Raw genomic sequence first — 13,167 nt, forward strand, 5'->3', positions numbered from 1 at the left:
TTTATATTAAATTTTACAAAAGATTTGTCAAATTAACAAACGGGAAAATCAAAATATTTTAGATATTTCAAAATAAATTCAGCTTCAATAGTACAATACACAAACAATAAGCTCGCAAGTTGAACGTTTGAATAATGTCTTTGACTGAAAACTATAGGGAAAAAAGTGTTTAATTTCCCTTTAAAAATGCATACGTACGTATTGTTTCGTACGAAAAATGTAAGAAACAATGTTGCCGTCTCATCCGCGATGGTCGATAAATAATAAAAATTCGACTAATCAATTAAACTTCCTGCATAATTAAACATAGAGAAAGCGAAAGATATCAAACCGATACGATTGTATAGGAACGAGTAAATAAAAACTTCCGCATTTTAATATCGATCCGAAGATTAAAAGATAAAAATCTTTTTCGTTTTCAATAAAGTCAATTGCACGACAACATGGAAGTCGATAAAAATGACCTCCAGATACGAGGAAGTTAACTCCGTTCTATCCATTCAGCCAATCGGTGTTTTAGGTCGAACACACGAATCCGTGACGTAAAAAACTCGAAAATAGGACATTGTATCGACGACTCGTTCGGGATGTCATGTCTTAAAACGTTAGTCTCAATAGAAAATAATGGAAAATCGCCCGTTTACGAATAGTTTACGTGGTGTTTTGTTTTGAAACACGCGAAACTTCATCTTGTCATGTTTGTGGTAGTCGAAGTATTAGCAATTGTTGCATTATTACATAGTGTTGCAGGTAAGTGGAGTTTTTTTTAATCGTCTTGCAAAATACCTCTACCGAAATAACCGCGTAAATCTTTGTTCATTTAACATTATTTTACATTAATCTAAGTTTTCTTCATCTTATTTAAGTAAAAATTTAGCTATTTCCTTACTTGCAATAAATTTTTCTACTGGGGGGAAAAACTACTTCTAATGTTAGCTATAACATAATTAAATCTTGTCTCACTGGTTCTTCTAGTCTACAACCTTGTACCGCATTCGTATTATTTACGTTTTTACATCTTTTGTACGCAATAAACGTATAGAAAATGCAGTCGAAAAAGTTAGAAAAATCAAAATTTTTAAAGTAGATTTCTAATAAAAAATAATAGACCTTCGCGTTCTGTTAAAGGAAGCTTACTTAATAAAATAACGAAAGAGGAAACATCCGGCCGAAATATAATTAAGCAAGTATTATAGCATTAATTAACGGGAGTTACTACATTTTTTTAAATGGTTTAATTGTGTTAATGATAAGAAATAAATATTGTAATCGGGGACGTGACTACTACAATTTAGTTCACGTCTTGGAGCGAGTGATGGATCGACGTTATTGTCTCCTTTCGCGAAAATTTACGAAAACGACGCGAAACACGGACATAATGTCTTCGTAATTCCCTAATTTCTTGTTTTCGGTAGATAAAAATCTTTTTTTTCCCCTCCCCTACGTTCGGAAAAGTACCAGTGCAGAAACAAGCTCAAGGTCGACGAGTATACGAGGCTCCATACCATAAATTTTGTAGAGAAATTCATGGCAGATTTCAATTTCTATCGACTCGGTTGGCTTAATTACTTTATCGCTGCATTAATTACAAATTAAAGAACGTACTCGTTAGATTCAGTACGGCGCCGAGTAAATTTAGGTTATAGCTTCTTCGTTCGCATTAGTATTTAAGTCAATGTTCTAGGATATGGCTATTTTATGAAGAACAATGGTCAATTTAACTGGTAGGAAATTCAAATTTAGTATGATGACTTTAAGTTAAGCACGTATAATGCTAACTGTTAACATAATTTAGTTTAATAGAAGGAAGCTACTAGGTAAAAAATCATCATTAAATGTTACTTTATAAAAGAAAAGTATGCTATAGTCAATGATAATTAAGTTAAAGACGATTAAAATTCGGAAATTTATCATTTTAAGTTGTTACAGCCTTAAAAAAACCGCGCACAAAAGCAATAATTCATCATCGTTCCTCTTTCATCGACCATTCTGTTGAACAGTAATGACATTTAAAATCACGAGGTTTTGTGTAGTGTATTTGGGCGTAGTATTAAATATTAATTAAGTTTGTATTGCTTTTACCATTGTAAAGGGGATGATTATTTTCTGGTTTCGTTTTCATAAAAACTAGACACGTTAAGAAAATGCAAATTAAGTTCATTCTGCTTGATAAACTGGAGAGGTTACATGTTAAATTTTCCCACCCTCGGTAAACGTTGGCACTCCCATATTTTAAAAATCAAGTTTGGGAGTTTTCAAAATGTTTAAAGAAAAATGTGGAATGCGGAAGAAAGAGGCAGAGCTATTTTCTTTTTGTGTATGATTTCTTTTAAATATTCTACAAGATGAAATGATTAAACGTGATCTTTAATTAAAGACCCCGCTTTACGACCGCTGGCTTTTAAACTCCCTGCCCGCCCTCCCGTTAAAACCTCAATTATAATTACGAAAATTCTATAAAAATTAATTAACTGATATATTGTTAAAGCTTTATTTCCGGGAACTCGATTTATATCGAGATATCAACGGCTCGATTTACGACGTCTCGTTTAACGACCAATCGAATTGGATTGACAAAAGTGGGTCCTGCCGTATAAGGAATTTCGTTAGAATAAATTTTAACGCGGAATACAATATCGAATTGATATATTTTAACGTGATTTAACGAAGCAAAGTGAATCGGTTTCGCAAATTTTCACGCGATAATTGCAGAAAATGTTACCTTTAACCTTTCGGAATCAGGAATCGTGCATGGCTGCATTTAATAGCTGACACCATTTACTATAAATAATCGAAAGAAAATTGAAGCATCTCTTTTTTTTATGTTATGTTTTGTTTTGTTTTTTTCCCCTGCAGAAGCAGTCATCGTTAAAACTACAAATGCTAACGAAAACGTTACTTCCACTCCACTTCGCCTTCGTTTACGATGGCCCGGAAAAAATTTCCGGACGTCGACGACGACGATCTCCTCCACATCGACCATACCAACCACCACCTCCGTGGCATCAAAATCAACGATACAAATTCAGGAGGAAAATGTTACTACAGGATCTGAAAATACGAAGGCAAATGCCGAAAACATCTCTTCCACGACTGAAAATTTGGTGAAATTAAACGAATTCGGTAGCGCGACCGAAAGTTCGCCATTTTCGTGGAATTATTCGACCGTCCCTTCTATATTTAGTAATTACTTCTTCAAAATTTTCCCAACCGAGACAATAGACAATAGCGAAAACAAATTTTCGATGTCGAAAGAAGATAACGTTACGACTACTTCTACTTCTACTTCTTCTTCTCCGGCGAATTTTTATCAGGAAGCAGAAACGACAGAAATCGTTAAAAAACAAACCAGTTCACCCGGCTACGAAATACCCGTCGTGGATTTCAGTTCGACAGAAAAAGTGGCCGACGTAAACTTATTTAATCCCTCTAAACCAAAGAATAAAGGTGAGGTTAAACCAGCAGGCAATGAACTGATGATCTACAGCGTCGAAGACGTTGTTTACCCACATTTTCATTTAAAAAAAAAAAAAAATTGATTCGTGAGTAGTAATTGGTTCGTTTAAATCCACAGATGACACGTCCAGTTCGACTAAAGAGGTGCACGTATCCTCTGGAGGGACTTACGTTTACGTGGTTGGAATCGTAGGCATCATCCCTACGGTTGGCGTATTTGTGTGGTGCATTAAGCACGTAATGTCGAGGCCACAAAAGGTATAAATAGAAATGGCATCAACTATAGATTCGATCGTGTAGCATATTTTAACGTTTTTTTAATTGCAGAATAAAGATATGACACCCAAAACAACCACGTATTCGACCGTCGATGTGCCAACTAACGAATCGCATGACGATGTTACTGCTATAGTAAGCAAGGATCAAACGCCAGATAAGGTAAGCTCGCGGCACACATTGCAACAGAAAGAAACGACGTTAAATAAATAAAAAAAAGTAAATACAGGAACTACTCCATTATGGTGTCCTATTTTAAAAAGTATTATTCGGGTAAAATCTGTGCGAAAACAAAAATTATGGTTCCGTTTTCAAACAAAACCAGAAATAATTAACATCTGTAGAAGAAGGGGGGAAAGTAGAGGAAAATAAATATATTTAAAAAGTAGTATTATAATAACAGGGTTTTTTAAGGTCATCGTGTGTAAATTAGGCCATTATCATCCCTCTCGGCTATGATTTTTCGTGTTGTTATTATCGATAATGATCTTTAGATGTCACTTGTAACATTTTCGGAGTTAATTTATCGTTTCTTCTTTGTTCCAGTACGATTATTCTTCCGTAGAAACGAACTGGAAAAGAATAAGTTTAGAGTATCCTAGACATAATTTAGACCTTTTAGAAATATTAGGCGAAGGTAATTTTGGAGTCGTGTGGAAAGCGGAGGCGGTAAATATATGCGAATCCAGGCATACCACTATTGTGGCTGTCAAGACTGTTAAAGGTCAGTTGCTTGTTAAATACGAGAATTTTTCTATACAAAAATTCTTTGTAAGTTAATTTAAATGGGAATTTTCAGAAAATGCACAGTATAAAGAAAGACAAGAGTTGTTGAGGGAATTGTCGATTATGCAAAGATTCGATCACCATCCAAACGTGGTGAAATTGCTCGGTTGTTGTACCGAAACTGGTAAAATTTTTATTTAAAAAATATTTTTTAAAGTTACTTTATTTAATTAAACGGATATATATATATATATTTTAAATTTAGAACCATACTTTTTAATAATGGAATTTGTTAAGAATGGAAAACTTCAGAGTTTTCTCAGAGAACATAGAAATAAAAGAAAGTATTATAACAGTAATGGCACCAGCCATAATTTAACATCGAGAGACCTGACAATGTTTGCGTATCAAGTAGCTCTTGGAATGGAATACATAAGCAGTGTTGGGGTAGGCAAACTAATTTTTTTCATAGGATAAATCACTATTCTTATTTTTCTTACATTATATATATGTATATATATGTTAGGTGATCCATAGAGATTTAGCAGCAAGAAATATTTTGGTGGATCATAACAATAATTGCAAAGTTGCCGATTTCGGACTTTCACGTTATTTCGAAGATGGAGATTGCAGCATATACGAACAGAAAACGAAGGTAAGATGCCGAAAATATTCAATAAAATTATCGGTATAACTATTATTTTGACACGAGAAAATCTTTTAGGGTGCTTTACCCATACGTTGGATGGCTCCGGAGTCATTACATATGAGCGTGTTCACTACAAAAAGCGACGTTTGGGCATTTGGAATTCTTTTATGGGAGATTGTTACTTTAGGTAAAATAATATTTGATATTTAGAAAAGATATACTGTTTTAAAGATATAGTATATTTTTTTTAAAACATGCTTACGTTTTCTAGGATCAACTCCATATCCGGGAATGAGTGCCAGGGAAGTTATTCATCACGTGCAACGAGGTAATACTATGGAATGCCCCGACCATTGCCATCCGGAATTATACTCGGTTATGTGTGCCTGTTGGATTACGAATCCAAATTGTAGACCGACGTTTACCATCTTATGCAAGAGATTAGAAAATCTATTGCAAGTTCAAGCTGGATACGTGGATCTCGACCATTTTCCCGAAAATAATTATTATAACTTATATCAAAGTCCCGGAGAAAAAGTGTGAACTGTTTTATAACCAAGACCAAAGATGAAATTCTTATAAAAAAAAAAAACATATCTTTGATTGGAAGATCAAACTGTCTATTTATTGGTTGGCATTTTAAATCACCGTGCAACAAAGATTCATACAAAGAAATATATATATATATAGTTATGTTATTCAAGATTAAAATATTGTAAAAGATATAAAATACGATTTTAATCACCAAGAAGAATAAGAAAATTAAAATATGGATGCCGGTGATACTTTAATATTAAATTTAAACGGCGAACAACCCGAAGAAAATATACAAAAACAGTTTACGTCCTGGAATTAAGGGTTTTTCCCCGTGTACTTTTATCATCAGATGAGCAAATTTACTATTTTATATAAATTATTATTATGATTATTAATTGTAAATATTTTGTAATTGATAAAAAAATGACACACGAAATAATCGAGTGTGCAATTTTATACAAAATCCAATGTAAATTGTTATTTTGATATAAATAGAAACAAAATATTTTGTTTGTATTTTAAGAATATAAATCACGTTGTCCATAAAAATCGTTCCCTGTCATAACACCTACAAAGATAATACAGTATTTAACTGCCTTATTGATGCACTATAACAAATGATCGGCCACGTGTAATCTTTTTAAAATTAGTAGAGCCTGAGGGAGGCAAAATGAGGCGGAGGCAGTCACCCATCCCTGTTCAAAAGCCATAGAAACGTATGAATAAAAACAGATTTTAAATCCAATTATATAAAAAAAAAACTTTTAATTTTGTTATAAAGAAGTGGTTTAAAAACTAACTTTTGGACTCCTACTGTGTCTAGGACAAGGACAGTCCTCCCCCTTCCCCTCCAGGCTCTATGCAAACCTAACAATTAGTGTCGAGTTATCTCACTAATTCATAGAATATTAATGAAAATAGGTTAATTAATTTTATGAGAAAATCATCCCATAAAATGAGGGGGGGAGAGGAGTTCTTAACACGCGTGTACTCGTAGTAAATTGAAAATTTTAAGTCTAGATTATTGTATGGATTAAATTGATTGTAGATGACTAATAGGATTTTATCGTCATCAGATTAAAAATAATAATAATAATAGAAATTTATTCCATCGCGTATTCATCCTTTGTTCATTATGATAAGCGAATTTCGATATATTGTTAGGTTAAAATTAATTACCATTGTAATAAGCGGAATATAGGTTTATTTATGGAAGAAACAAAAAGATATCTATGAATTTAGAACCTAATTTATTTATTTATTTATTTATTCTATTGTTAAAAGAATAGGAATAAAAACGCGCTAAAAATATCTACTCCTTGGAATTTAGGCTAACTTTAAAATTAAACAAATATTATTACATATAAAAACAATTAATAAATGAATAATTGAATGTATTTCCGGAATGTAAAAACACGGAGGAAGACCTAAAAGAATGATAAAATAGAACAATAATAATATCTCTATTATTATTTTGAATCGAATTGTTTATAAAGTTTCGCATGTTCAAAAGTGATTTTTCTTACGGGGAATTAATAATGAAATTTTAAATTAGCCATTATAAAACAGGAAGTACAGTATAAAACTGGAGTTTCTATTCATCTTTTTTTACTCGTTTAAAATATGCAATCCATCTTATTTTTTAAATTTCGATTACTTTTTGCCTCTCCTACTTGGTCGTTTCTAGATATTTTATGACCCCCCTTTTTGTTTCTTTCAAATTTTCTGAGGAAACTACCAATAATTGCGGAAAATATTTCATATAAAATGTCGTGTTACTATCGAAAAATGTTTTCAAATAATATTCACTTTAAAATATTTAATAATTTATTTTTTTAATCTATTAGTCTTTCTTATTCCCAAGAATATTCATGCATACAAAGTCTTATTATCGTTCTTTTATCGGTAAGAACCGGACTCTATCCTTGCTTGAGCAGACTTTCACCTCGGTTGATCGCTTTAATATTCTCCAAACGACGACAACAAAATGTACAATAATCGTACTAAAGTAGTAATTAATAAACTATAAAATGCAGAAAAACATATACAATAATATATAATTATAATAAAATGTAAACGAATTATACTAAAATGATGATTGTTCTCCCTGGGATATGTCATTCACAACTGATATTGTGTTTATTAATGAGATATAGATTAAAGTTGAGCCAGAAAAAGTTAGGAACAGGTTAGAGTGGGGGGATTAAAAGTCAGTAGAAAATTTAGCTCTTGGATTTCAGATATAAGATAGAGAAAATAAAGAAGGAATTAGACTTCAGGATGAGTTACAAAGTGTAAAATCGGACAATCCAACAATTTAAGGTCATATTTACAGGCAAATAATGGCTTAGAGGTAATTAGAGGATGGTGAGTTAGACGTTGACAAATAGAATAGGTAAATATAGGATGGCAAGAATTTAAACAGTATTATTAAATATTGACAGTGATAGCGATGGCAGAGTCTAGAAGAAAAACACGTTACTGGTGTTTTAGTTTTATATATATAAGCCAATATAAACGAAGGACATATGTCAGTTGACCATCAATAAATCTCCATTCGTATTATACTTTCGATAGTGTAGAATATTATATAAATTACCAAAATATGTAGAGCAAATGNAAAGGCATTTTCCCTTCTGCATTAATTCATTATGCTTTTCCCAATTATATTGTCATAGATATACAATGAAAAATACAATATAGAAAAATGGAAATGCATGATTTATTAAACAGATACATTGTACAAATAGAAATTATACAGAAAACTTGAATACATATGAATACATAATTCTGAATTGAGATATTTAAAAATTTAATGAAAATTAATTTTAAAATATTAACAAAAGTATAGAGATATATTAAAAATTGTATTTTAAATTTAATTTATTCACATCCAAAAAGTAGTTGATGACGATAGTTGATATGCTAGTATTCTGCAAGTAGTTTTAAAATCTTAAATAGAATTCTATGATTTTGAAATTGAGAGAAATGACATATTCTGGTTTGTGTTAAGAAATGGTTGACAATATTTTTCTAATTTTTATACATAATATAAAACTAAGAAAGGTAATTACGAATAAGTTTTTTCTTGAAAAACTAGAAAAAAAAATTACAAAACTGCTTGAAAACAGCAAAACCAGTTGAATAAATCATCATCTTTCCGCCGCAAAGCGACTCTAGCGCCAGCTATCGGCTACCTGATACATTAACTCTAGTTTTATTTGTTTACATCAACGCAACACACGGGCAATCTGCCGAGGGTGTATACATCTCTGGAGGACTTTCGAAGGGAAACGTGTCCCTATTTAGGTGTTACAAACGTGAAGAAACCCGAAAAACTCCACGTGGCCAGGCGCGAACCCGCGACCAGCTGTCAGCGGTTTTATCCACTCGGGCTCTCGGCCACAGGAGCCTCTTCTATCTTTCCACCTCCTCGATCTTTAACCATCCCGTAAAGATCCCGTAATACCCAAATCTCCTTGCAAAATTTCTTAACCTTTTCTGTTTCACGTACCTCTTTTCCAAGTAATGAAGATCACGGACCCCTTCTCGGAATGAAGTTTTCAAATGCAGTTGGTCGCGTGGTTGTATTTCACCAACGAGCTGGCCACATGGAATTTTCTGGGTTTTTTTTCACGGTAATAACACTTAAATTGGGTCCAATTTCGCGTAGATAGTCCTCCCGGGAGACATCTCCTCGACAGATCGCGTTGCCATAACCAAATAAACCAATCCTCATCTCCCTTTTTATTTCTCTACTTATTTGAAGACCATCTTTCAAAGATCCTACACAAAAAAAATCTCCATTCTCTTTCTTTTTATTAGAAAATCAAAAAATCACCGAGAACGCCAAAACTAATTGCATGTAATAGAATAATGTGATTCACGAATATCCACTTTTATACATTTCTTAAACTTGTACATTTTGAATGTTACATTTTATGATATAGTTTCATTATTTAAAATAACTCGTAGAAATAAATTGAGAGTTGAAATTTTTGTCCTCCCTAAACCGGTAAAAATACATTTCTCTCGGTTTATGAGATTGAAAAATTCTTTAGAAAAGAAGTAAAATGAAATTAATATATACAGTACGAAGAAAGTTCATTTTTTTCAACAATTGATTATTTATTGTTAGCGCTCTTCGACAATACTTTTTGCTCTCGATTGTTATAGAAGTACTGTATACATTGTTGATTTTCTGCGTTAAGTTGCTAATTGATGGACTTCTTTCTAAGTCCTGACACCCGCGACGTATTCATTGCAATAGATCTTCATTGAAATCAAATCTAAAATATTTAGATATTACCTCATACAATGAGGAAATCGAGGCCGAAATGTGGATTTTAGACATCGAGTTGGACCAAAATAAAAACTCTATCCGAACCACTTTACAATCCACGAGAGAAGACAGCTCTATTTATCCTTTCTCCGAAAGCCCGCATAGGGCGAAGACAGAAAACACCAAAGGATAAAGAAGACAATCAAAGAAGCATTTATAAAATACTGAAAAATTCTAAGTACCAAATTTTACTTTCTAACCGTTTGGACTTTGAGCTTATTATTAATTCATCTCGATTATATTATAAGAATACAAATTATAAAAATACATTGTCATATTTACAACTGCCTTTTAAATTCACAATTATCATAGTGATGTCTTACAAGCTTAATAATTTCAAGATCATCACTTTCTTAGCCTTAGAAACACTAAATACAATTTACCAAATATGACTATTTTTATAATTAAAATATTATAAATGTAAAGTGATGGATATTTACTCACAATAAACACTTCATTTGAACCAGCTGAAACACCAGACTAATATTACGCACTACCACACTCGAGTTCTGTGGCTAATTTGTATATTCATACACTTCAAGCGTCATCTATTATTACGTCATTTTTTATTATTCATTATTACGTTAATTATTAATCTAATTTTAATTAAATTAATTGCATCTAATTTTATTCCTAAATTGTCATTAATTCTTTTTTTTTCTGATTTAACTTTTAAAATTTTTGAGGCCACAATTATCTATACACATTATTTCAATTCAAAAATCCCCCCCCCGAACGGAGTTAATTAGATGACCGGGGGGGGGGCGAGTTTATTGCTAACAGGAAAAGTATGATATACGAGGGAAAGACAATTAGTACTAAAATCGAGAGCATTGTGACTATATCATAATAAATAATTGCTGGCTGTTTGTTTTCTTCCATTATTTTTAAGAAATGGGAAGGATATTACGAGTGATGTAAATAAATAAAGATGCAGTTTTAATTTAAAATCGTTTTTTAAGGCCGTTGTTAATACGCGCGTTTAACGGAAAAGAATATTTAAGATAATTAGTTTAATTAATTAAGTAATGTATTTTATACGAATTGCAGGAAAACTGCTTTGGAATTTGTCGAATTAACGATTTGGGGCCGAAAAATCGATCCCCGAAAATAGGCAACTCTGATTCCTGTATGTGACTTTTTACTTGGCTCGGAGTCACAGCCGCGATAAGGATAGATAATGTCATTCTATAATATCAAAAACAGCCATCACAAAATAATATCGTTTCTTGTATATATTCATATGCTACTCTAAAATCTCACCTCTCCATATTGAAATTATTAGTCGCTACACGAGAAATCTGTGCCGCCTTCCATGGTATGTGCTGAAAACACTTTATATAGGTAGAGAAGAAAACTTTTTTTGAATAATTGTAAATCCCAATCAATCAGATACTGTAAGAGAAAAATGCCCCTTCCTCTTCGAACGATATTTTAAGGAACTAACCAATCATCCTTCATCCCGAACTCCGCCACACATTTGACTCCTTTCCTACTCGCGTCCTTCAGGCCCTTTTATCAAAAACAAAATTTTTTCCCTGTATCTGATTGTGATTTAAATCACGTGGCAAGGTAATAAAATGTATAAACTATCTTCATATCAGACTCTACCCAAAAAGCTCTATAATTTTGACAGGGAAAAAACATTTACGGGTTGAAAAAACTGCCTTATGAGGTCCACAGTGAAAGGGAGAGTTATGACAATTGGACAAAGTTGAACAGGGGGAGGGTTTGAACTTCAAATTTTTAGTTTATTACTATATGAATAATATAATGCATAAAGGTTTTGCGGGAAATTTGAATTTTGCTGGACGTCCAAAGAGGGGAGGGGGTTAGAATTTCGTGTGAAAATCTCTTTTCTATTGAAAACGTTCTACGCCCAGGGAATAATCCCTCAACCCGACTATGTTGTCGATAATATTCCACGATTGACGAGGAAAATATTTTTGATAGAAGAGTTGATTTCTACAATTATTATTTAATATAAATGAAGTTACTAAATCATTTTATTTCCCCCCAATAATTTCTTTACGAATTGAGTACACCCTGCCACTGGTAATGCACTAGATTTGATGTTCAAGGATGTCTGAGGTTGTGCTAATTTGCATACTTTCTTTCAGGACACGTCGTTTTAAAATTTATAAAACATTAAAAATGAAAGTTAAATGATTTTGATATGAATAGAGTCGCAATGAAATAATATATGAGTCATTTTAGATTCATTTTTCTGCTGTAAACATTAGGTGATATACACATATATCACCTAATGTTTAAGCGGTTATATATATAAATTTTTTCAATATTCTGAATATGTATAAAAGTAAAATGTTTAAAATTGATAANATAAAAAAAAAAACATATCTTTGATTGGAAGATCAAACTGTCTATTTATTGGTTGGCATTTTAAATCACCGTGCAACAAAGATTCATACAAAGAAATATATATATATATAGTTATGTTATTCAAGATTAAAATATTGTAAAAGATATAAAATACGATTTTAATCACCAAGAAGAATAAGAAAATTAAAATATGGATGCCGGTGATACTTTAATATTAAATTTAAACGGCGAACAACCCGAAGAAAATATACAAAAACAGTTTACGTCCTGGAATTAAGGGTTTTTCCCCGTGTACTTTTATCATCAGATGAGCAAATTTACTATTTTATATAAATTATTATTATGATTATTAATTGTAAATATTTTGTAATTGATAAAAAAATGACACACGAAATAATCGAGTGTGCAATTTTATACAAAATCCAATGTAAATTGTTATTTTGATATAAATAGAAACAAAATATTTTGTTTGTATTTTAAGAATATAAATCACGTTGTCCATAAAAATCGTTCCCTGTCATAACACCTACAAAGATAATACAGTATTTAACTGCCTTATTGATGCACTATAACAAATGATCGGCCACGCGTAATCTTTTTAAAATTAGTAGAGCCTGAGGGAGGCAAAATGAGGCGGAGGCAGTCACCCATCCCTGTTCAAAAGCCATAGAAACGTATGAATAAAAACAGATTTTAAATCCAATTATATAAAAAAAAAACTTTTAATTTTGTTATAAAGAAGTGGTTTAAAAACTAACTTTTGGACTCCTACTGTGTCTAGGACAAGGACAGTCCTCCCCCTTCCCCTCCAGGCTCTATGCAAACCTAACAATTAGTG

General features: G+C 31.9%; 1 protein-coding gene across 1 annotated transcript; it reads left to right on the plus strand.

The window, feature by feature from the left end:
* Positions 1-210: 210 nt before the first annotated feature.
* LOC111621481 (fibroblast growth factor receptor-like) lies at positions 211-5,774 on the plus strand. Its single transcript, XM_023363636.1, has 10 exons — positions 211-750; positions 2,857-3,447; positions 3,575-3,714; positions 3,784-3,894; positions 4,279-4,456; positions 4,532-4,642; positions 4,724-4,905; positions 4,985-5,113; positions 5,183-5,294; positions 5,379-5,774. Exons 1-10 carry the CDS (start codon positions 696-698, stop codon positions 5,648-5,650), a joined length of 1,881 nt encoding a protein of 626 aa, XP_023219404.1. The 5' UTR covers positions 211-695; the 3' UTR covers positions 5,651-5,774.
* The last annotated feature ends 7,393 nt before the right edge of the window (positions 5,775-13,167 follow it).

This window comes from Centruroides sculpturatus, unplaced genomic scaffold (genome assembly GCF_000671375.1).
Source record: "Centruroides sculpturatus isolate CEXI.00-Female unplaced genomic scaffold, Cexi_2.0 scaffold249, whole genome shotgun sequence".
In the NCBI taxonomy this organism is placed as follows: domain Eukaryota; kingdom Metazoa; phylum Arthropoda; class Arachnida; order Scorpiones; family Buthidae; genus Centruroides; species Centruroides sculpturatus.

Coding starts and splice junctions, on each gene's coding strand:
- LOC111621481 (XM_023363636.1), top strand. CDS start 696: ATGTTTGTGGTAGTCGAAGTATTAGCAATTGTTGCATTATTACATAGT. Junction 751..2,856: donor ATTATTACATAGTGTTGCAG/GTAAGTGGAGTT, acceptor TTTCCCCTGCAG/AAGCAGTCATCGTTAAAACT. Junction 4,906..4,984: donor AATACATAAGCAGTGTTGGG/GTAGGCAAACTA, acceptor TATATATGTTAG/GTGATCCATAGAGATTTAGC.